The sequence below is a fragment of the Maylandia zebra genome, linkage group LG3 (genome assembly GCF_041146795.1).
Source record: "Maylandia zebra isolate NMK-2024a linkage group LG3, Mzebra_GT3a, whole genome shotgun sequence".
Lineage (NCBI taxonomy): Eukaryota > Metazoa > Chordata > Actinopteri > Cichliformes > Cichlidae > Maylandia > Maylandia zebra.
In genome coordinates this window covers 55,662,976-55,687,360 of record NC_135169.1, presented here as the reverse complement: position 1 = coordinate 55,687,360, position 24,385 = coordinate 55,662,976, and the positions used below count along the sequence as shown (strand labels likewise).

At 41.8% G+C, this 24,385-nt stretch overlaps 3 protein-coding genes and 1 long non-coding RNA gene across 4 annotated transcripts in view; 2 read left to right on the top strand and 2 right to left on the bottom strand.

Moving 5' to 3' along the window:
• The window catches only part of LOC143416813 (NACHT, LRR and PYD domains-containing protein 12-like), a 379,525-nt gene that overhangs the window by 113,238 nt on the left and 241,902 nt on the right, over positions 1-24,385 (bottom strand). The gene's annotated exons all lie outside the window — the stretch shown is intronic.
• LOC112433197 (mitogen-activated protein kinase kinase kinase kinase 2-like) lies at positions 2,220-5,894 on the top strand. Its single transcript, XM_076882476.1, has 9 exons — positions 2,220-2,424; positions 2,504-2,627; positions 2,787-2,845; positions 2,930-3,033; positions 4,237-4,374; positions 4,463-4,534; positions 4,610-4,696; positions 4,779-4,844; positions 4,948-5,894. Exons 1-5 carry the CDS (start codon positions 2,397-2,399, stop codon positions 4,285-4,287), a joined length of 366 nt encoding a protein of 121 aa, XP_076738591.1. The 5' UTR covers positions 2,220-2,396; the 3' UTR covers positions 4,288-4,374; positions 4,463-4,534; positions 4,610-4,696; positions 4,779-4,844; positions 4,948-5,894.
• On the top strand, positions 16,221-17,505 carry LOC143416836 (uncharacterized). The gene is made up of 3 exons (XR_013097089.1): positions 16,221-16,463; positions 16,605-16,692; positions 17,182-17,505. It is a non-coding gene; the product is annotated as an uncharacterized LOC143416836 (long non-coding RNA).
• On the bottom strand, positions 19,290-22,932 carry LOC112434151 (carboxy-terminal kinesin 2-like; the record flags this gene model as incomplete). The annotated part of the gene is made up of 6 exons (XM_076877835.1): positions 19,290-20,497; positions 21,721-21,796; positions 21,948-22,022; positions 22,114-22,253; positions 22,492-22,630; positions 22,762-22,932. Coding segments are annotated over 5 exons (540 nt in total), but the record flags the coding sequence as incomplete, so codon positions are not given.

The window sequence follows — 24,385 nt, the reverse complement described above, 5'->3', positions numbered from 1 at the left end:
CTTGTCTGTCCTGCATGGTGCTGTTCCCGAACCAGGTTAAGATGTTTCCCGTCAGGATGCTCTCTATGGTGCAGGAGTAAAAGTTCCTGAGCACCTTGGAGGGCAGTTGGAAGTCTCTCAAGCGTCTGAGGTGGTAGAGACGCTGACGGGCCTTTTCACCACGGTGTTGATGTGACAGGACCATGACAGGTCCAGCGTGATGTGAACTCCGAGGTATTTGAAGCTGGGCACTCGTTGATGACAGGGGTCTGGTAGTTCCTCTCCTGCTTAGTGCTGAAGTCCACTATCAGCTCCTTTGTCTTACTGACATTTAGAAGGAGGTTGTTCCTCTGGCACCAGTTCTCCAGATTCCTAATCTCCTTCAGGTAGGCCGTCTCGTTGTTATCAGAGATCAGGCCCACCACGACGGTGTCGTCAGCAAACTTGATGATGGTGGTGGAGCTGGTAGTGGCCACACAGTCATATGTGCACAGAGAGTGCAGCAGGGGGCTCAGAACACACCCCTGGGGGGCTCCAGTGCTGAGAGTGGTGGAGGCTGAGACATGTCCGCCCATCCTTACTGCCTGTGGTCTGCCAGTTAGGAAGTTGGAGATCCACTGACACATAGATGAGCTGAGTCCCAGATGCTCCAGCTTGGTGGTGAGTGTGGAGGGAATTATGGTGTTAAATGCAGAGCTGTAGTCTATGAAGAGCATTTTAACATAATTCCCCCTTCTAGTGTCCAAGTGAGTGAGTGATGTGTGGAGGAGATGAGAGATGGCATCGTCTGTGGAACGATTTGGACGGTAAGCGAACTGTAGTGGGTCCAGTGTGTCTGGTAGTGAAGAAATGATGAAGTCTCTGACCAGGCGTTCAAAGCACTTCATCACTACTGAGGTGAGGGCTACAGGGCAATAGTCATTGAGAGAAGCAGACCATTAAGACATTTAAAAACCAATAAAAGAACTTTAAAATCGATCCTGAAATACACGGGGAGCCAATGCAGCGATTCTAAAACCGGTGTACTGTGGGCCCACCCTCTGGTCTTCGTCAGCACACGAGCTGCAGTTTTGTAAAAGTTGTAAGGGTGATATATTCTTTTTGGGGAGACCAGAGAGCAGGGCGTTACAGCAATCAATGCGACTGGTAATAAAAGCATGCATCAACATATATAGCTGAATTTTTTTAATATTTTGTACACAATAACAGAATAATTTCAGAAAAACACAAAATGACTGGTGTCAATATTATTTGCCCCACAAAAAAGGTCGAATATAAAACAATATTGCAAATATTGCACAGTTGAAAAAAAAAAAGCACTACAGCTCAGTTGTTCCTGCCATCCTTTGTCCTCCTGTTTCCCCTCCCTCTCCCCTCCAACGACGAGTTTGATGGTGTTACGGATTCAAATATTGGGGATGGATACAAGAGGAAAAACCACAATAACAACACTGGTCCGACCGGGTTGAGTCAAACGATGATTTTAATGATCACACGTGTGGGAGATGGACACCGTACGCAGACAGCATCAGATCTCAAAATGGTGGAGCATTGCTCAAACTCTTATAGCCTCTGGTGCCTCCACCTTATCATAAAAGCCTAAACATTCACATGCTTTCTCTCACACGGCGCCTAAGCTACGACCTTGGCTCCCTGTTTATCTGCTCCTGCTGAGATGGGGCAGAAAACTCCAGCATGTTCTGTTCTCTTCTAATCAGACAAATAAGGCGATGACTTTCTGCGAACAGTATTTCTTATAACTCAGCAGTATAATGCATCATGAAACAATATCATTCATTCACAATAAATCAGCAGTCTAATGTAATGCAAATCAGTTTAACAAATGCAATAGTTATCAGCTTCTTCTAATTCAGGAGAATAATGCAAACTAAAACTACATAATAATTCACAATCTTCAATTAGGGGTCTAACGTGGCATAAAATAATATTATAATACCACACTGGCAAACTTCTCCCAATGTTTCCACTGAAGGGGTTGAAAGTTAAAAAGCGCCGAAGGTTAAGTTAGGTTTGGAGTAAATCATGGATGTGCACACGTGTTTGTGTGCAGCTTGTAGTGCAAACGTGCGTGCAGAATTCATGCAGACATGTGTAACTGGTCGTTTTGAGGTAGAAAAGAGTGATGCGCGGTCAAGCTGGTAGTTGAAAGTGTCAGTCAGAGTAGAAGAGCATTGTGTAAAAATGCAAGTAATAACAAAAACGTGCAAGTCATTAATCGCATCACCCTGAAAAACCTGAGTAAGGAGTGCAGCTCCTGATGAAAGGAGGAGCACTGAAAACCAGGAAATGATGTTTCTGGAACAGTCTGATGACTGAAGCTGGATGTTTGAAGTCTCAGTGAACTGCTTGTCTTTTCCCCACAGCTCCTCCCTCAGCGATGTATATGGCTATATGTTATGAACAATGTGCTGATGTCCGTATCAGGTAACAAACAGCGTGACACAAACGGAGAACATTGTGTCCACTCGATAATATGCTGCTGTAAAAAGGCTCCATCCTGCAGGGAAGTCGGCCCAGCTTTACTCGCACAGCCTGCCAGCTCTGTTTGAACAGAAAGGACATCTGCACAAGAAACACAGCAGCCTGTCGCTCAGCACCAACTGCCTCACTGAGCGGATCAGTCTCAGGTACGACACGCCATCACAGATGCAGGGAAACAGGAGCTGTAGGTGCAGCAGTGTTAATAATGTCATGTATGATGCTACCACTTGATTTTGAGGAAGGAGGATACTGTAAACCCAATTTTGTCTGCTTGTTCTGACCTGGATATTCTCTGTTGGCCACAGAAAGTTTGCCATATCTGTAAAGATTCCTGACACTAAAGGTTGTAGGAGGTGCAGTGTAGGTAAGCAATGCCGAGTTACTCTGGTCAGTCTGTTTGTTCACGGAGAACAACTGCAGACACTTAGTCCTGCTCTCTCTGTTTCAGCAAGAAACCCATACACAGATAGTACATATCTGTGCGGGGCTGTCCCATCTGGCCTGGTTTTACTCTTGTGGTATGAGCCTCTTCAAAAGTTCATGCATCTAAAGGTTTGTACAGATATGTCGAACTTGCCACCTGAATAAATGTCTTCCTTTCTAACTCTACCCCGATTTCCACAATGCAAACCAGCCATTAGACCTGGATTACATAAAAGTAGACAGACAGCATATCAAAATCTGAAGCTGAAGAATGTAATTGATTTTTTTTAATAACATATGCATACTTTTTATTCAAGCCCAACAAGATTTTAGAGACTAAATAAAAGAAACGTTGTATAAACGCCGTCCAAAAACACCAACAGCACCTTCTCTGGGTCCAAGCTCGTGTAACTGAATGGTTACCATGTATTTTCTGTGCTACAGGAACAGTGTTATCAGCACACAGTTCAACGCCAGCATGCACCATTAGATCACATAGCACAGATAATTGACAGTTTTTTTGTGAATGTCTCGCACATTTCATAACGATAATGTATGTACTGTGAGAACAGAGCTCTGTGTTAAGCCTGTCTGCAGTCCTAACACAGTGCTGCTTGGAGAAACACGCCTGTGCCACAACATTATGGAAAAGTGGCATCAGTCCAAAGACGTGCAGTTAGGGGATGGATGGATGGATGGATGGATGGATGGATGGATGGATGGATCGACGGGTGGATGGATGGATGGATGGACGGGTGGATGGATGGATGGATGGATGGAAGGATGGATCGACGGGTGGATGGATGGATGGATGGATGGATGGATGGACGGGTGGATGGATGGACGGCTGGATGGATGGATGGATGGATGGATGGATGGATGGATGGATGGATGGATGGGTGGGTGGATGGATGGATGGATGGACGGATGGGTGGACGGGTGGATGGATGGATGGACGGGTGGATGGATGGATGGATGGACGGATGGATGGATGGATGGATGGATGGATGGATGGATGGATGGGTGGGTGGATGTTTGGACGAACAGATGGACGGGTGGATGGATGGATGGATGGATGGATGGATGGATGGATGGGTGGGTGGATGGATGGACGAACAGATGGACGGGTGGATGGATGGATGGATGGATGGATGGATGGGTGGATGGCATCGGTTTATCTTTAATCTCAAGATTTAATAATCATACAAGAATTCTGTTGTGCTGTTTTTGACGGTTGTATGAACAGGTTCAGCTCAGGTTTAACAAGCATCACTTAACCATCCATGAGAATTTATTTAGTTTTTTTTGTTTTCCTTGGTGACTGTTTCACAGCAACTCGCCATCAGACTCCCAGATTCTCTTCTCAGCTGTGTGTTGGAGTGAGAGACTGTAGTAATGATAAACCACCAACCGGCCAACAGCTCAGGTTTGATATTATAGAGCTGAACGGCGCTCCTGTTCCAGTGCCAGGTAGGACCGTTTCTGCGTGTCTCTGCTGACTTCCTGAAGCTTCAAGCTTCAACTTGTTGCAACAAGCTTCCTTCTTTCCGTGCATCAGGAGATAGTGGAGCACTCAGAGTCGTGCAGGTAACCCAGCTGGACCGAGACACTGTTCTCATCACCTTGGAAAGTAAGTCCCCTCGCATATTGTGAATCCTTCAAATGTCTTTCATGCTCATTCTCAATCTGTGTACCGTTTGGACAGGAACTGTAAAGATCGTGAACCTGCAAGGACTTCCATCCAGACAGCTGGCTGCAGAAATAGTCTTTGACTTCCCCATTGAAACACTAGGTAGAAATGATGATGTGACAAACAAAGTGAATGAGAGCTGATGTGTGTCCTGAAAGCTGAGTGACACCTCCTGTTCTGTCAGTCTGCTTGCAGGATAGTGTGCTGGCGTTCTGGAAGCATGGCCTCAAAGGGAGGAGTTTCAGATGAGGTGATGAACTAGTAAATTCATCCAACGTTGGCTGAGCTCGTATCATGTGCTTATCATATTAGTTCTAAGTCATTACACATGTGAATTTTCACTTTATGTGCAGGTAACACAAGAAATTACAGATGAGAGTCGTGTGTTCAGAGTTCTGGGAACAAACAGGTATGTTAACTGTATGCTGACAAGAGCTATCAATCACTGTGAGAAACTAGTAATCCTAGTACATCAGAAGTAATCAGGATAGTATTTTTCTTGATACTATTGTTAATAGACCTGGAAGTGATTTTCAGAGTAGCATGTGGAAGTAGCATGAATACTGCTAGCATTAATGGTAGCATTAAAGCAGGAGTCACACTAGAGTGTTTGTTCTGTTGGTTACTCAGATCCAAGGATTTAGGAAATGCAGCCTATGTGTTTGCATGCAGCCCTCCAAAGAAAAACAGCCATTAAAGTTACCAACTACCGTCTACCTGACACTTTGTACAGAAAACTACTTTCCTTAGTGCTAATTTTCTTTATTCTAGTGCCAAATCACAACAATAGTCACTTCAAGACACTGTATATTTTAAGATAAAGGCCCTGCAATTATGGTGCACAAAGGTGAAAAACTCCCTTTTAGCAGGTGAAAACCTGAACCAGGCTGGGGGAGGGGCGGGCATCTGCTGCGATTGGTTGGGGGGGTGAGAGGAGGAAGACGGGACAAAGACAATCTGGGGAAGAGAGCCAGAGAATATTCTCAACTAATGATTGAATGCAGAGAGGTGTTTAAACAGATAGTGAGTGAAAAGGGCGACTGAAGAAGAAACACTTGGTGCATCACGGGAACCCGCCAGCAGCCTAGACTTAGGCTAACTAAGGGAGGATTCAGGGAAGAAAGGAAAGTTTGAAGCCTAATGTTAAAAGTAGAGAGGGTGTCTGTCTCCCAAACCCAAACTGGAAGCTGGTTCCACAGAAGTGGTGGCTGTAGCTCAGGTGGGGGAGCAGGTCACCTACTCCCCGTCTACATGCCAGATATCCTGCATGAAAGTTGCTCTTCGGTGCATCCGTCAGAGTATGAATGGGTGTGAACGGGTGAATGAGGCAAGCTTTGAGTGCTCAGAGTAGAAAACCACTATATAAGAACCGGTCCATTTACCATTTACCAAGAGGGGCCTGGAAACCGAAGGGTCTGGCTCCCATTTTACTTTTAAATACTTGGAACGAAGTGCTCTAATGGGGTGATATGGTACTATAAGGTCATTAAGATAAGACAGGGGCTGATTATTCAAAACCTTTTATGTGAGGATTTTGAATCTTTTATTCTGGATAAAACAGGGAGCCAATAAATGTTCTGTTTCTAGTCCCTGTCAGGACTCTCGCTGCAGCATGTTGCTCAGAGCAGTCTGGAATTGATTTTTGACTAAATAATTAAAACTAATAATAATATATTACTATATTATATTACTAACAAATCCAGGACACCCCTGTTGATCCAGCAGCTCTTAATGAAGTTTGTAATAAGAATCGTGGTGAGTTCATTAGAAATATTTCACTTTTCTTTTTTAAATCAGTCATTACTGGAATCATCTGAAGTGCAAAAACAGTGGGATTATATATGAGAAGGACGGACTCAAAGACTGTCGTGTATCACATATATATTACATCGATGTCCAAAATCAATGCATCATTAATGAAACTGAAACAAAAGTACTGAATTTCATGTGGAAGACCAAACCTCAGCATTCAGGAAAGTCTTATACAGGAGCAAAGATAATGGACGTTACCCGGAGTTTTCCACTGTGAAACCAGGAATAACAGCTTAAAAATGTTTCTGTGATCTAAATCATTGTCAGCCTGGCAGGCAAATAGCGTGGACACCAAAGTTTGTGAACGTGATAACCTGAGAACAAAGACATGTAGGATTTTAAATCGGTACCATAGGTGTGTCTACTGGGAGGCTGAGGCTTAGCGCTGCTGGCTGCCAGTACTAAGTATTATTATACAACCCTTATTTAGTTGATCTTATCTTCTTTCCTTGTGTTTCAGTTAGTTTTTACTCAAACTGGGTGTAGAAGGAATCCCTGCAAAGGTTTCTTTTTCTTCTGTGTTATGTTTTATGTATTTCTCAGCTCTTTGCTTCCTTTTTTCTACTTTAAACTTGTTTGTATGCTGTTGTGTAAATGTTCACACTTATCATAAAGTTTAAAAAAGTAGTAGGCATGGTGATGAGCAGGAACAGGAGTAAAACTCCAGTAAGTGTACCAGTACTGTACCAGTGTGTAGCATTAAAGTCAAACTACAGTGGTTGTAGTATCAGTAGAGTAGTGTTAGTACTAGAGGTGGGAGGAGTAGAAGCAGGTGGAGGCACTGGCTTTAGGTTAGTACTGCCTTTCTCTGGTTCTCCTTTACAACTCATCTCCTTCTCATTTGCTGACAATGTGCAGAGCCATCATCCTTCAGAGCACACTGACTGATGACCCGTCAGCACTGAGCAGCCTGTACATCCTGACAGGACACGAAAGCAGCTACTGAGAGAGGACACGGGGCTTCTCTTTCGACGGTGTTACCAAAGAAAAGCACAGCCTGTCTGTAACTGTGGGGTGGAAACGATGCTCTGTTTCACTGAGGCTGTGCCAGGAAACGGTTCAATGCTGGGAATGACAAATGTTAGGAAGGTATCCTGCTGACTGTCCAGCCTTCACCTGTACACAAGACACCTGTCAAGGTCCTCGCTGGGGTTATAGTTGATAAAGCTTTCTAGCTTTTCTTGTCTATTCAGCTTACCTGCTTAAATCAGACCTTTCTGTTAAAGCTAATGCAGACTCCACTGATCCGCCCGCTCAGTGTGGACGGGAGAATAACCTGAACATGGCCTCTGGGACATCATCGTACTGATGTTATGAAGCGCTCAGTCAGGTTTTCTTCTTGATCAGACTGAGGGGCAGACTGAGTGTGTTTTGGTGCCTCAACATTCAGTCATATTCTGTAAAGCCATTTTCTGTCTGCATGCTGCACATAACCTCTTTGGACCAGAGTGCTGTGACACCTACACCTTACACCTGCAGGAGCTGCTCGGCCATAGAAAGCTGCTCTGTGAAGTGCACGGCTTTTTTGCCAGTGTTGATTTTATGGGTTTAATGTAATAACTAATTTTTCACATCATCGTCTGAGTCGTAATCCCAACGAGGAAACCTGGAATGTAAAACTTGATGGACGCTCCAGCTGAAGAGTGAAGTGTCAGACTTTTAATGGATCTTTCAAGTATTAGCGTACTTACAATGGCAGAAACAGTGCCACGTCTAAAGCATAGGAGCCATCTTCATCTCATTCTTCCCATTTCATGCAAGTTTCTTCTCATCCTCAGATGGACAGAATTTGGTTTGCTGACTTCATTCAGTCACACCATACTAGAGCATAAAAAGTGGAAATAAACTGGTCAGTAAGAAAGTGTGATGCTTGAAAGTATAGCGTAAGGACAGCAGCAGCACTGCATTTACAGCTGATATGATGACTTCAGCATCTTTAAAGAACTGTGAAGGAATTATCAGTGCTAACACAACCTTAAGCACGTGATGTGACCGTATACACTGCTTACACTTTCAGTATCCTTACTTAAAGAGAACATCTCAGAAAAAAGTACAGTTAGCAAGAAGCTTTGAGAACAAGGCAGTGTTATTGTATGCTAACCACCGTGGTGGTGTAGCTTGTCCTGATAAAAAGTGAATGTGGTCACATTATACTTGTTAACTAAAATGAAAAAATGAAATAATTCCACTACATGGGTAAAGATATTTATGATATTTATGGAAAGGATACTATAAAAGTAACACTGGCCTTTCCATGAGAGAAACTTGAAGTACAGTATGCATGTTGAGATTAATGTTTGTTTAATATGTTTTTGCTACTATTCAATTCAATTCAATTCAATTTTATTTATATAGCGCCAAATCACAACAAAAGTCGCCTCAAGGCGCTTCATAGATACAGAGAAAAACCCAACAATCATATGACCCCCTATGAGCAAGCACTTTGGCGACAGTGGGAAGGAAAAACTCCCTTTTAACAGGAAGAAACCTCCGGCAGAACCAGGCTCAGGGAGGGGCGGCCATCTGCTGCGACCGGTTGGGGTGAGAGAAGGAAGACAGGATAAAGACATGCTGTGGAAGAGAGACAGAGGTTAATAACAGATATGATTCAATGCAGAGAGGTCTATTAATACATAGTGAGTGAGAAAGGTGACTGGAAAGGAAAAACTCAATGCATCATGGGAATCCCCCGGCAGCCTACATCTATTGCAGCATAACAAAGGGAGGATTCAGGGTCACCTGGTCCAGCCCTAACTATATGCTTTAGAAAAAAGGAAAGTTTTAAGCCTAATCTTAAAAGTAGAGCTAGTGTCTGTCTCCCGAATCCAAACTGGAAGCTGGTTCCACAGAAGAGGGGCCTGAAAACTGAAGGCTCTCCCTCCCATTCTACTTTTAAATACTCTAGGAACAACAAGTAGGCCTGCAGAGCGAGAGCGGAGCGCTCTAATAGGGTGATATGGTACTACAAGGTCATTAAGATAAGATGGGGCCTGATTATTTAAGACCTTGTATGTGAGGAGCAGGATTTTGAATTCAATTCTGGATTTAACAGGAAGCCAATGAAGGGAAGCCAAAACAGGAGAAATATGCTCTCTCTTTCTAGTCCCTGTCAGGACTCTTGCTGCAGCATTTTGGATTAGCTGAAGGCTTTTCAGTGAGTTTTTTGGACATCCTGATAATAATGAATTACAGTAGTCCAGCCTGGAAGTAATAAATGCATGAACTAGTTTTTCAGCGTCACTCTGAGACAGGATATTTCTAATTTTAGAGATGTTGCGCAAATGGAAGAACGCAGTCTTACATATTTGTTTAATATGTGCGTTGAAGGACATGTCCTGGTCAAAAATGACTCCAAGGTTCCTCACCGCGTTACTGGAGGCCAAGGTAATGCCATCCAGAGTAAGAATCTGATTAGATACCATATTTCTAAGATTTTCAGGGCCGAGTACAATAACCTCAGTTTTATCTGAATTAAGAAGCAGAAAGTTAGCGGCCATCCAGGTCTTTATGTCTTTAAGACATTCCTGCAGTTTAACTAATTGGTGTGTGTTATCTGGCTTCATGGACAGATAGAGCTGGGTGTCATCTGCATAGCAGTGAAAATGTATGCTATGTCTTCTAATGATACTGCCTAAGGGAAGCATGTATAATGTAAACAGAATTGGTCCTAGCACTGAACCCTGTGGAACTCCATAATTAACCTCAGTGTGTGAAGAGGACTCTCCATTTACATGCACGAATTGGAGTCTATTAGATAGATATGATACAAACCACTGCAGCGCAGTACTTGTAATACCTACAGCATGTTCTAATCGCTCTAATAGGATATTATGATCAACAGTATCGAACGCTGCACTGAGGTCTAGCAGGACAAGCACAGAGATGAGTCCACTGTCAGAGGCCATAAGAAGATCATTTGTAACCTTCACTAAAGCTGTTTCTGTGCTGTGCTGAGCTCTGAAACCTGACTGAAACTCTTCAAATAAACCATTCCTCTGCAGATGATCTGTTAGCTGTTTGACAACTACTCTTTCAAGGATTTTTGATATGAAAGGAAGGTTGGAGATTGGCCTATAATTAGCTAAGACTGCTGGGTCTAGAGATGGCTTTTTGAGTAAAGGTTTAACTACAGCCAGCTTGAAGGCCTGTGGTACATAGCCGATTATTAGGGATAGGTTGATCATATTTAAGATCGAAGAATTAATTAATGGCAGGACTTCTTTGAGCAGTTTTGTAGGAATGGGGTCTAAAAGACACGTTGATGGTTTGGAGGAAGTAATTATTGAAGTTAACTCAGAAAGATCAATTGGAGAAAAAGAGTCTAACTTAATATCAATGGTACTAAGAGTAGCTGTAGATAATATTACATCTGTGGGATGATTATTGGTAATTTTTTCTCTAATGATAAAAATTTTATTTGTGAAGAAGTTCATGAAGTCATTACTAGTTAACGTTAAAGGGATGGTTGGCTCAAAAGAGCTCTGACTTTTTGTCAGCCTGGCTACAGTGCTGAAGAGAAACCTAGGGTTGTTCTTATTTTCTTCAATCAGTGATGAATAGTAAGATGTTCTGGCTTTGCGGAGGGCTTTCTTATAAAGCAGCAAACTATTTCTCCAGGCTAAATGATGATCCTCTAGATTTGTGACACGCCATTTCCTCTCCAGATTACGAGTCATCTGCTTTAGGGTATGTGTTTCAGAATTATACCACGGAGTCAGGTACTTCTGATTTGAGGCCTTAGTTTTCACAGGAGCTACAGTATCCAGAGTCGTACGTAGTGAGGAGGTGAAATTATTAACAAGATGATCGACCTCTGTTGGGGTAGCGTTCAGATAGCTGCTTTGCTCTGTGTTGGTACAGGGCATTGGAGATGATAACAGTGGGTGGATTATATTCTTAAACTTAGTTACAGTGCTTTCAGAAAGACATCTACTTTGATAAAGTCTACTCTTCACCGCTGTGTAATCAATTATTGTAAAAGTAAATGTTATCAGGAAATGATCAGACAGGAGAGGGTTTTCAGGAAACACTGTTAAATGTTCAGGTTCGATGCCATATGTTAAAACAAGATCTAGAGTGTGATTAAAGTGGTGGGTGGGTTCTTTTACATTTTGAGAGAAACCAATTGAGTCTAATAACAGATTAAATGCCATGTTGAGGCTGTCATTTTTAGCATCTACATGGATGTTAAAATCACCCACAATAATTATTTTATCTGAGCTCAGAACTAAATTAGATATAAAGTCTGAGAAATCAGACAGAAACTCTGTGTAAGGCCCAGGTGGACGATAGATGATAACAAGTAAGACTGGTTTCTGAGTTTCACAGCTGGGGTGGACAATGTTAAGCATCAGGCTTTCAAATGAATTAAAAGTCTGTCTTGGTCTTTCATTAATTAATAGGCTGGTGTGAAAAATTGCTGCCACACCGCCCCCTCGGCCTGTGCTTCGAGATTTCTGGTAGTTAGAATGGCTCGGGGGTGTTGATTCATTTAAACTAACATAATCATCCTGCTGCAACCAGGTTTCTGTAAGGCAGAGTAAATCAATTTGTTGATCAATTATTAAGTCATGTACTAACAGAGACTTGGAGGAGAGAGACCTAATATTTAATAATCCACATTTCACTGTTTTACTCTTTGGTTCAGATGTGGATACTGTATTGTTCTTTCTTTGTGATTGTTTATGTTTAAGTTGTTTGTTGCTGGTTTTTAGTTTGTTTTTTGTCTTTTTGGAAGCTGACACAGTCTCTATGGAGATGGGTTTTTGGGGGGGTAGCAGGAGGAGAGAAGCTGCAGAGAAGCGTGTAAGACTGCAACTCTGCTTCCTGGTCCCAACTCTGGATAGTCATATTTTGGGGGGTTTAATAAATTTGTCCATATTTCTAGAAATGAGAGCTGCTCCATCCAAAGTGGGATGGATGCCGTCTCTCCTAACAAGACCAGGTTTCCTCCAGAAGGTTTGCCAATTATCTATGAAGCCCACATCGTTTCTGGGACACCACTCAGACAGCCAGCAATTTAAGGAGAACATGCGGCTAAACATGTCACTCCTGGTCTGATTGGGGAGGGGACCAGAGAAAACTACAGAGTCCGACATTGTTTTGGCAAAGTTGCACACCGATTCAATATTGATTTTAGTGACCTCCGATTGGCGTAACCGGGTGTCATTACTGCCGACGTGAATTATGATTTTACTGAATTTACGTTTACCCTTAGCCAGCAGTTTTAAATTTCCTTCAATGTCGCCTGCTCTGGCCCCTGGAAGACAATTGACTATGGTTGCCGGTGTCTCTAGCTTCACATGTCTGAGAACAGAATCGCCAATTACCAGAGTTTGACCCCCGGCGGGTGTGTCGCCGAGTGGGGAAAAACGGTTAGACACATGAACGGGTTGGTGGTGTACCTGGGGCTTCTGTTTAGGACTATGCTTCCTCCTCACCGTGACCCAGCCGCCCTGATTCCCCAGCTGCTTGGGACCTGCCGGGGAACAGCTAGCGGGGCCTACGCTATTTTCGGCTGCACCAGCTACAGGGGCCTGGCTAGCTGCGGGTGAATGAAGGGTGCGAAGCCGAGTCTCCAATTCAGTAATCCTGGCCTCCAGAGCTGCAAATATGCTATATTTGTTACAGATATCATTACTGCTAAAGGAGGCCGAGGAGTAACTAAACATCTGACACAATGAGCAAGAAAGTGCAGGAGGGACAGGTGAAGTAGCCATGGTGCTAATGAGTCGGCTACGAGCTAAGCTAGGCTAGCGAGACAGTACAGAGACAGTGAGTGAATACTTTGGCTATAAATTAGGTAGTGAGTACACAGAAAGTGTGCTTCGGAGGAAGCACGTGAAGATTACTATGTGAAGATGTGATGTTATTAACAACACAGAATAGACAGAAATAAAGATTTTCATATCTCTTGGAGTTTTATGAAGAGTTTGTTGGGTTGTTCTTCTTTGAATGTGTGGATCGATGCTTCTGCGATTTATATCTTAATCCTTCAATTTGTAAAAAACATTTTGAATTCCGTTTGAGAAGATAAATGAAGGTTCTTGCGTTCAAGTGGAGGCTCTAGCAGACTGAGAAAGTAACTGCATAACTGGTCAAAGGAGCTTGTAAAGAAAAGCGTCTGGACTTCTTTAAGTTACTTGAAGATGTTTCACCTCTCATCCGAGAAGCTTCTTCAGTTCTAAGGTCAAATGGTGGAGAGTCCCAGATAACTGCATAACTGTGTTATTCCTGCACCCATAGCAGCAAGTAAGTGAAGGCAGTGATGAGGGCTGATGAGTTCTCAGATCACTCAGTCAGTCTCTGAGCGTCACCTTTATTGTGATCGCGCACTTTAAGCTTTCATGCCTGTATTTTTGCACAATTGTGATAATACTGTATTGAAAGAAATCTGTGCACAGACGAACATGGGGTGGCTTTGCTCAGGCAGTAGAGGAAGGTGCTTCAATCCCCGTCTGCATGCCAAATATCCCTGGGCAAGATACCAACCCAGAGTTGCTCTCCGAATGTGTGTGAACATTACACAGAAAGTGCTTACAGAGAAAAGTGCTTGCGTACACCTGAATGAGGCAAGTTCTTTAAAGTGCTTTGAGTACTATATAAGAACCAGTCCATTTACATCGCCAAAACACTCAATACTCTCTTTACGAAGTTCTCTGTAGTTTGTTTCTCCAGCACCATATTTGACCGCGGTCAAGTGAGCCCTCACTTACGACCACACAGTCAAGCCAGCCGCACCTAAAATGTTGTTGCACTATTCTTATGCATATTACGGTACGGGTGCCGACTGGCTTAGAAACGCAGTCTTTTGTGTCCTGACCAGAGATGGGCAGTAACGCGTTACTTGTAATCCGATTACTTTTTTCAAGTAACAAGTAAAGTAAGGGATTACTATTGCAAAAACGATAATTAGATTACCGTTACTTTCCCGTAGGAACGCTGCGTTACTAAAACAGTGATTTTTTTGCGAGAATGTCTCATGACAGTGACGTAAGCAAGTGCAACGTCCGTGACAACAGCTGTGTGCAGATCAACAATGGATAATATATCGAGTGCGGGAGAGAGTATGAGCGTGCAGCGTTTAAAGCGTGGAAGTACTGACCTTACTTTGAGTTTGATTCCATAAAAAGTGACAAAAACATTAGTGTCCGTTGTGCGTGGGAAGAAAACTTCTTTTTACGGCGAAAAAACCCCCTAAACTTCCAAGCAAGCACCGAGTGCGCTACGACGTAATGGGAAAGTCACAGAGAAACTCGCGGATTCTTCAACTGACCGCGGCACACCTGCACCAGGGTAAACCTCCGCCTACCCTACTCCTGCTTTACAGGTGAAAATAGAGCCAAAGGACCGCTAGTCTTTGATTTTATTTATTTTCTGCTGTGTTTTACTTGCATCTATTTGAAAGAGTGAGTGTAAACACAAAAAATATTTTATTTTATGTGCTGGAATGGGCAGAAAATAAGTTTAAATATTAAACAAATTTCTTCCAGTCAGAGAATGTTACATATAATTCAATTTTTGCTTGATGCATAAAGTTAAAAGATTAAAACTAATTAAACAAGTTTTAAAAAGAGAGACTTTTCCATTTGATTACATTTTATATGATGAATTATGCAGAAAAAGTAGAATTGGGCTGAAAGATCTATCGCTTTATCACCTATTCAGGTTGTAAATCGTGTTTTTAAAAAGTAACTAAGTAATTAATTACTTTTGAAAATTACTAATCAGTAAAGTAACAGGATTACTTTTTGGGGGAAGTAATCAGTAATTAGTTACTGATTACTTTTTTCAAGTAACTTGACCAACTCTGGTCCTGACACTATTGTACTTCACAATCCACTCCCAGTTTTGGTTCATCTCCACTTTTCCACTTTTTCCACTCCACCCTGTGATCCACAGCCCAAATTACTGTACGATTCAGAGAAAATTAACAGTAAAATTTACCCAATTTACTGTACTGTACTCTATATTTTCTCATATTTGAGCTCAGATTACAGGAAAACTGTAAGAGGTGACACTGATATCTCACTAGATTCTGACTCTGGGTGACCCCCACACACCCAAGATTACTGTACGGTTTCTGAGATTGCTTTGTTAACCCTCTCAAGGCAGGCGTTGCAGATCTGCAACAGTTAAAAGCTAACAACCTGATCACCCCACATACATATTTCATGAGTTTTTTACTCAGAAGTACCACTGCAGGTATTCTTTTGTGCATTAGCAACAAAAACTTAATTTGAGCCTGAGAGGGTTAAGCATGAGTATGACAAAGGCTAAGAAAATATACTGCCTACAATAATATCAAATTTAAACAACAAATTACAAAATTGCCACACCTGCTGTTATTGCCAGGTGTTCGATAGAGCATTATTTAGTCATAAAAAATACATATCACTGAAATATCATCAGTAAAAGAAACACTCTGTCATGGTCCTGGGTCAGTGACCCAGTGCTTTTAGTTATCATTTTCTAGTTTATTATGATGATGATGATTATTATTATTGTTTGAGTTCTATGTGTGATATTCGGTCTGCCTTTGAGTCTGTGTCTCTGTCTGTCTATGGTGTCACCCCATCTGTTTGTGAAGCTGTCTGTTTAGATCTGTGTCTTGTTTGGTTCCCCGTGTCTGAGTTTCCTGTTTTATTGTGAAGGTCTCTGTCTGATGTGAGTATGTTCAGTTTACATTTCCCCTGTCCCATCAGCTCTGATTTCTCCCAGCTGTGTTGCCCTCCTGTCTCTCATCCCCTGATTACTGGTGTGTGTGTATTTAAGCCCTGTGTGTTCTCCTGCATGTTGCCGGTTCGTCTGTATTACTCAGTGTATCCACCGTGCCTTCTCCTTGCTTTTCATCGTCATTCTCCTCTGCTCGTTTTCAATCAGGATTGTGCTCTGTAGTTTAGTTGTTTCCCAGTTTAGTTTAGTTCGAGCCCCGTTTGCTGTTTGTCCACATTCTTTTTGTGTTCAATAAATCACCTTCACTTCTCCACGACTGCCTGTGATTGGATCCTCATTTATTCCGCACGGCTCGCCTCGGCAGCCGTGACACACTCACTATGTAAGACATGTTAGCAAATTCAGTTAATAAATAATGTATCAAATCTATACAGATGTTTGAAGGTATATTGCAAAGCATGTTTGTTTCTTATGGCTTACAAATGTGTTTGCCTTTAACATAATTTACATTTTATTTATACAGTTTCACAGACGAAACAAAATAGGTTTCCTGAACTGTTCTTCGTGGCCTAATTTTGAATCCTTCTGAGGGGGATGCATTATCCATGAAGGTGGGCAATTTGTTCGTCGATCTCTGACCCTCGCTGACTCTGACGCCTCCTAATTCTGCTTCCAGCCTCGCTGATTAATTTGTTGTCACTGATGCTGTCACCAGTTGTACACAACATCTGTTTGTCCACCAGTCTAATCTGTAATTCAGGTGAACCCAGAATTACCTGCATCTTTGTAATGTTTCAGAAAATATACACTATATGTTGATGGGCTTTGTCCCACTTTTCTTTCCTTTATAAGTAAGAATCTCTGTGGTTTTAATGACAATTCATATACAGATTGTGGAGGACATTTTATTCAACACTCAAAAAAGTTCCTCACCAGCAGACTGTAGTACAATTTCAGCCCACCGTTAATAAACCCATCCAATGCAGCGTTATCAGAGAAATTATGCAAGTGTTATGTTTGTATGTACTGGTAATCTGTTTATCATTTATCATGATTCCTGCTCTGATGATTACTTTCTTCTCCTTCTGTAATTTTAACAGATAAAGGATGTTGAACATTAAGCTCCAAACAGGATGAATGAGGAAGACCACAGAGGAGAATCGTGGATGTAGTGAAAGAATATATGCAGATGGTTTTTTTCATGGTGGAGGAGCAACTTCTGATACCATCTTAAAGAAAAAACACATAAAATTGAAGAGTAAAAATAATGACAACAATATGTCTAAATTTTTTATTAATTCTTTAGAGCAAATGCAGTCTTGTCATGGTCAGAGTTGCCCACTCATATTTAACTAATTCAAATACAATTACTCCATTTAAATGCTTATGTTCTAATAAAAGGCATCGTTTAATACTTCTGCCATGACAACCCAAATAAATCAATGAGAGGGAAACGGGAAGATTAGTCATCAGGCAAGGTTTACTGTTCATTTACCATGCCTTGATAACAGTAAGCTTAACAAAAGAAAAATGTTGGCGACGAGAAAAGGTGTTCTGTCAAAACATCCTACCGTAGCGTAAATTTATAGTCTTGTCTATCAATCCGTGCTAACTTATCAGAATATGCTACCTTACGTGGTTAATGGCTCCGTTGTATAGGTAGCGTGTTCAGATGGCCCAATCACACTATTAAAACATGCTTCCTGCTGGGATTTATATAGGTAGCATGTTCAGATGACCCAATCACACTATTAAAACATGCTTCCTGCTGGGATTTATATAGGTAGCATGTTCAGATGGCCCAATCACACTATTAAAACATGCTTCCTGCTGGGATTTATATAGGTAGCGTGTTCAGATGACCCAATCACACTATTAAAACATGCTTCCTGCTGGGATTTATATAGGTAGCATGTTCAGATGACCCAATCACACTATTAAAACATGCTTCCTGCTGGGATTTATATAGGTAGCGTGTTCAGATGACCCAATCACACTATTAAAACATGCTTCCTGCTTGGATTTATATAGGTAGCGTGTTCAGATGACCCAATCACACTATTAAAACATGCTTCCTGCTGGGATTTATATAGGTAGCGTGTTCAGATGACCCAATCACACTATTAAAACATGCTTCCTGCTGGGATTTATATAGGTAGCGTGTTCAGATGACCCAATCACACTATTAAAACATGCTTCCTGCTGGGATTTATATAGGTAGCGTGTTCAGATGACCCAATCACACTATTAAAACATGCTTCCTGCTGGGATTTATATAGGTAGCGTGTTCAGATGACCCAATCACACTATTAAAACATGCTTCCTGCTGGGATTTATATAGGTAGGATGTTCAGATGGTCCAATCACACTATTAAAACATGCTTCCTGCTGGGATTTATATAGGTAGCGTGTTCAGATGACCCAATCACACTATTAAAACATGCTTCCTGCTGGGATTTATATAGGTAGCGTGTTCAGATGACCCAATCACACTATTAAAACATGCTTCCTGCTGGGATTTATATAGGTAGCGTGTTCAGATGACCCAATCACACTATTAAAACATGCTTCCTGCTGGGATTTATATAGGTAGGATGTTCAGATGGTCCAATCACACTATTAAAACATGCTTCCTGCTGGGATTTATATAGGTAGGATGTTCAGATGGTCCAATCACACTATTAAAACATGCTTCCTGCTGGGATTTATATAGGTAGCATGTTCAGATGGCCCAATCACACTATTAAAACATGCTTCCTGCTGGGATTTATATAGGTAGCGTGTTCAGATGACCCAATCACACTATTAAAACATGCTTCCTGCTGGGATTTATATAGGTAGCATGTTCAGATGACCCAATCACACTATTAAAACATGCTTCCTGCTGGGATTTATATAGGTAGCGTGTTCAGATGACCCAATCACACTATTAAAACATGCTTCCTGCTGGGATTTATATAGGTAGCGTGTTCAGATGGCCCAATCACACTATTAAAACATGCTTCCTGCTGGGATTTATATAGGTAGCGTGTTCAGATGACCCAATCACACTATTAAAACATGCTTCCTGCTGGGATTTATATAGGTAGCGTGTTCAGATGACTGTTGTGCTCTTTTGTGTTGGTCACATGTTACTTTTTGTGTGTTCAGTGTGGCAACTTCAGATCCTCATGTAGGGGCATCCATGCTTAAAGATGCCAACTTGCTTCAGAGGAACTTTTAATTTGTTTAGGGGTCCTAGAGGAACCCTTTTAAGGGAGGAGGTGTTACGTCCCTCTGCAGCTTCTAATCGTCTCAGTGTTTTCAGCTGGTGCTAATTGGCCACACCTAGTCAGGTGTGGATAAAAGCATACCTGAGGCAAGCTTCCCGGCAGTGCACTAGTCTTTGCCTTGGTGGCACCAGCCATTTTAGCCAACCTGGTTTTCCATTTTAGGATGAAACCTCTTCTCACCCACACTCTGCTATTCATCTCTGTTTTTATGTTGCGGCTTTTGAGCCGGGTCGTAACACTGAAGATTACAAAGATCAACATTAAGACCAGTCTGTGCATTCAAAGCAGTGACAGAAAAGAGTGTGGGGCATTAACCCCCACTCACTGAAATGGCATCCAAGATGCCTTCATAACTTTAAGAAAAGGAAAGAAAAAAGGCAATAAAATGCAACAGCCTTTAAATTTGGTTTTATTTGTAGAGTAAATGTAATAGCGTACATGTTAAATAAACATTTAATTCCCACGAAACATACTAATGATATGGCAGACATCGAAACAGGTAAAAGAAACAATCATATTTATTCATTTTCATTAATTTAAAATACCCTTTACAAAGTATATATATAGAAACATAATCCAACATATGTGGAAAAAAACAAAAAAAACTGACACCCTGCTTTAAACGCACATATATAAAAGTTACTCTTTTAATAATTTCTACTTTGTTGTCCTGATGACGCAGTCGTTCACCTGCATGTGGTGCAATCCAATTAGGCTGTCAGTAGTACTTCAGGTCTCCCAGCCCTTTGCCAGACAGGAGGAGACACCAACCCCCAGGTAACTCAAACAAAGATGTATTAATATAACATAAAACAGAGCTTTGACCTTGCAAGGTTAATATGTGTGCACGCCATATAAACATTGGAAGGTGTGATGGAAAAATGAATACATTTAATAAAGAAACGATATTGAACAATAAATGGAATATTTTAAAGTAGTGACTGTAAATTAAACTAAAGTGAATCAACGGGTGGTGAGGTGTGGAGCTTACCATGTGTGGCATGCCATCACACATGGCAACTGTCATGACCAACTCAGCGTGGAAACCTGAGATGAACCTAAAAAGTAGAAAACTCAGGTTTGTTTTTTTTTAATAATTCTACTTTTTGTTGGCAGTCGCTGTCCTGATGACGCAGTCGTTCACCTGTGGGGGAGAAAACAAAACAAAATTGTCAAAAATGTTAAAGTTACAGTGAAACTTCAAATCCTTGTACAATTCAGTGGTATTTATACTGTAAACTTAATCCCTATGCTGTAAACTGACATGTAACTCTAGGAATCACTCATTTCAGCCACCTTTGCCACCATTTTCCACATTAATTAGAAGAAGAAATGAAATAAATGAATCGATTAGCTCAAAGAAATTCCACTGTAGACGAGTGTTTTGGTGGTTAAACTGCAAAGCAAGCCACGCACATGGTGCAGGCCACTTCTGTGGGCTCTATCAGGGATTTATGTGACTAGTCGACTACTTGTCACTAGTCTGTATCAGACTTACCAGTCGTTCAATCTAATTGTTAACATTTTAATTGATGCCCAATGCTGGTACATTGTGTTCTAAATGTTAGGCAGCGATCTACCACCAGATGGTGCACTGTTGTTGAGAAACACCATAAATCTATTAATCTACCCTGATCTTCTTGTTAACACTGAGATCGCAGATACACGCAGAGGAAATTAGTTTCCTGAGAGGTGGAAAACCTCTCCTTTAGGAGAGCAGTTAAGTCAATGGGGGAGGGGCTCAGAGTAGAGTCACTACTCCTTCACATCAAAAGGTGACAGCCACCTTGGCCAGGAGGCTGTTCCAGCTGGGCACGTCCTACCAGTAGGAGGCCCCAGCATCCTTGGTCATGCTAGCCAGTTTACATCTATCAGCTGTGGTCAGGAGTAGTCCTTCCTGCTGCCCCCACAACCTGACTAGAAAACGGCTGTATAATGTATTAGCTGAATCATTCTCGCCACACTTAGACGTACTTTTAGATTCTCAAATGATTGTCATATTTCAATAGAACATCTTTTGTAGTAACGCATTTTCATTTGTATTTAACAGAATGTGATAAATGGTTTAAGATACCTCTGCGTCTAGTTTGACAGTTTCTATTAATCAGTTCTGAAAATCAACTCAATATCTGAATGTTCCTTAGTTTTACATTAGTTGGTTAGTCTAATTATTTCCCCCTCGATTAGTCGACTAGTAAATAAGACGCCAGGAACATCCCTACTCTTCAGACAAAATGTGAGTATGAATTACATACCAAGGTATTAAAATGGATATGGAGTATGGCTTTGGTTTACCATAAACAGCTGATGTAAGGACATCATTAATGTACTCTGTCCAATGAACACTGGAAACAAGACTGCACTGACCTTGCTGGCAAACCTCAATGAGTTCAGAGTTTCCCCAAAGCTGTCGGGCTCCGGAGCAATGTTAACAAACATCAAGCTGCAAATAAAGACATCCAAAATTAGTGCCAAAGAATAAACAGTCACAATCTGAAGTGGTGAGATCAAACGCTGTTAAATATTTTTTGGGGATAAATTCCTTCAGTTTTATGTGTCGTCATTATAAAGATTTGTGACGTCAACAAACTCACGTTTTGCCGTTTCCCCCCCAAACATCCCTGAAGGAGGTACGTGAGCTTCGAGTTCCTGTAAGCTACGTAAGTCTCCTGGAACACAAAGGCCAAAAAAATCATTAATACTGTAAATGTAAAGAAAGCAGGTGTGACATCTAAGACTACAGAAACTGCAGCTGCAGACCTTTTTGGCCAGAGCGGCGATAACGACGCCCAGGTTGGACAGTGAGCTGTTGATGGCGGTCATCTCTTTGAAACGGTCACCCTGAGACTGGCTCTTCACCATTCGCTCACTGCCAGCCAAGTCCACCAGGCACAGAGTGGCTACACACACAGAGAAAACCAACTCTTATAGGAAGCAGTGATCCGTTTTTCCTTCCATTAAAGGTAGTTTTAATACTTTACAAAACACTTCTTTTAGCGCTCAGGGGCTCAAACATTAACGTTGAGTCATCAGAGCAGATTTTGCACTGGTTACAGTAACAATAACTAACCAGACTAAATATTATAGATCCAAAAAGAAGAAACCACATTCCTGATGCTGGTACTTCCAGTGTGATACATTTGCACTTGACATCCCTGCCGGCATTAACTCCCTCAATATCCAGCTGGAAGACTGAGTGGGAGCGAGACGAGCGGTCATTCTGGGCTGTCTGGGCAGTGGAGCGATTCTGATTGGCCAAAGCAATCAGACGGAGAACCTGAGAGGACGAGGGAACGTTTTAAAACATAGAGCATCGATAAAGTTTGATGTATTTTCAAAGTTTGGTAACAATTTGTCAGCAGATTTGAAATTAATTTGTTCTGAGCTACAGATGTCTGTCTGCTGTACCTGATCCTCATTGGAGACCCGCTCATAGGTGAGATTAGTGATTGTCAATTCGTTGCTGGCTGTCTTGCGGATCTCATGCTCAGGTCTCTTGCTGGACTTGCCGGTGAACACAAGGTCCCTCAGGGTCTCATTGTAAATTTCGACGAAGCTCGCTGTGAACGTGAACTGTGAAGTGAGTGGGGGTTAATGCCCCACACTCTTTTCTGTCACTGCTTTGAATGCACAGACTGGTCTTAATGTTGATCTTTGTAATCTTCAGTGTTACGACCCGGCTCAAAAGCCGCAACATAAAAACAGAGATGAATAGCAGAGTGTGGGTGAGAAGAGGTTTCATCCTAAAATGGAAAACCAGGTTGGCTAAAATGGCTGGTGCCACCAAGGCAAAGACTAGTGCACTGCCGGGAAGCTTGCCTCAGGTATGCTTTTATCCACACCTGACTAGGTGTGGCCAATTAGCACCAGCTGAAAACACTGAGACGATTAGAAGCTGCAGAGGGACGTAACATTCAGTATTGATATTTGTAAATGTAAACTATGAGGATTTATTTATTTTTAATTCTTTTCTTTTTTTTTCTTTTTTTTCCCTCTTTTTTTCTTTTTCCAAATAAATGTCCCGATTGAGTAATGAAACTAACCCAAAGGAGAATTCTAACAATATTAGACAGGCCATTCAATATGCTTTATCGTGGACAACTCGTGGCTAAAAACCCCCACACACACACACACAAACCTCTAATCAAACATGAAAACGGATAATCCAGCTGAAGCTTCAGACAGCCGTCAGACAGTGAAACACTGCCATCTGCTGGACTCGAATAACAAAGACGCTGCTTTGACGGGTGAGGGAGTTTCAACAAGTCTGCAACGACTCAAGCATCAAACTACAGAACTATTCTAGCGGACATGGTGCTCTAATGACTGCTTCATTAACGCAGGTCAGAAAGGATCAAACATATCAATAAATCATAAAACACAAAACGTCTCTTATTGCCCAGGGCTCAGGAAGTGAGTGTGTTCCTTATAGCCTATTAAACCTTAGCAGGTTATTTTGATGTGTTACAGATGAAACAGCTATCCAGTAACATTCAGCTACAAAAACGCTTTTTTATAATTACTTTTTTACAGCTTCGCACTTTTACACAAGTTTTATCATCAGTGTCACAATGGCTGCTGCTAAAATTGAGTACAAGATATTTGTTGGCCTGATTAAAAGGTCTTGATGCGTGCTCAATCATCAGGGAAGTAAATCTCCAAAAGTTGATTCTGTTCTTCTGGACGTAGCGTTTTCAGTCAGAGAAACCAGCCGACTGAAGGAACAATGGGCTGGGAGGTCAGTTCCTTAATCATGATTATGCAAATTCTCATGACCATTGATCAACAACCACTGATCAATGGTCCTGAGTACCATTCACAGAGAGTTGGAGAACGGCTGCAATCACAGCATTGTAAGATGGTGACAGATGTACCCTTAGGCCCCCTCCTTGATTCAGAGAGGGTCTTTCCCTTTTCACGTAAATGGCCTCTTTGACTCCGCCCTCAAACCAGCGTTCATTGCAGTTATTGTTGACAATCACATTGTGTCGTGTAACCATCCAGCTCACATATTCAATGTAAATGATTTGTT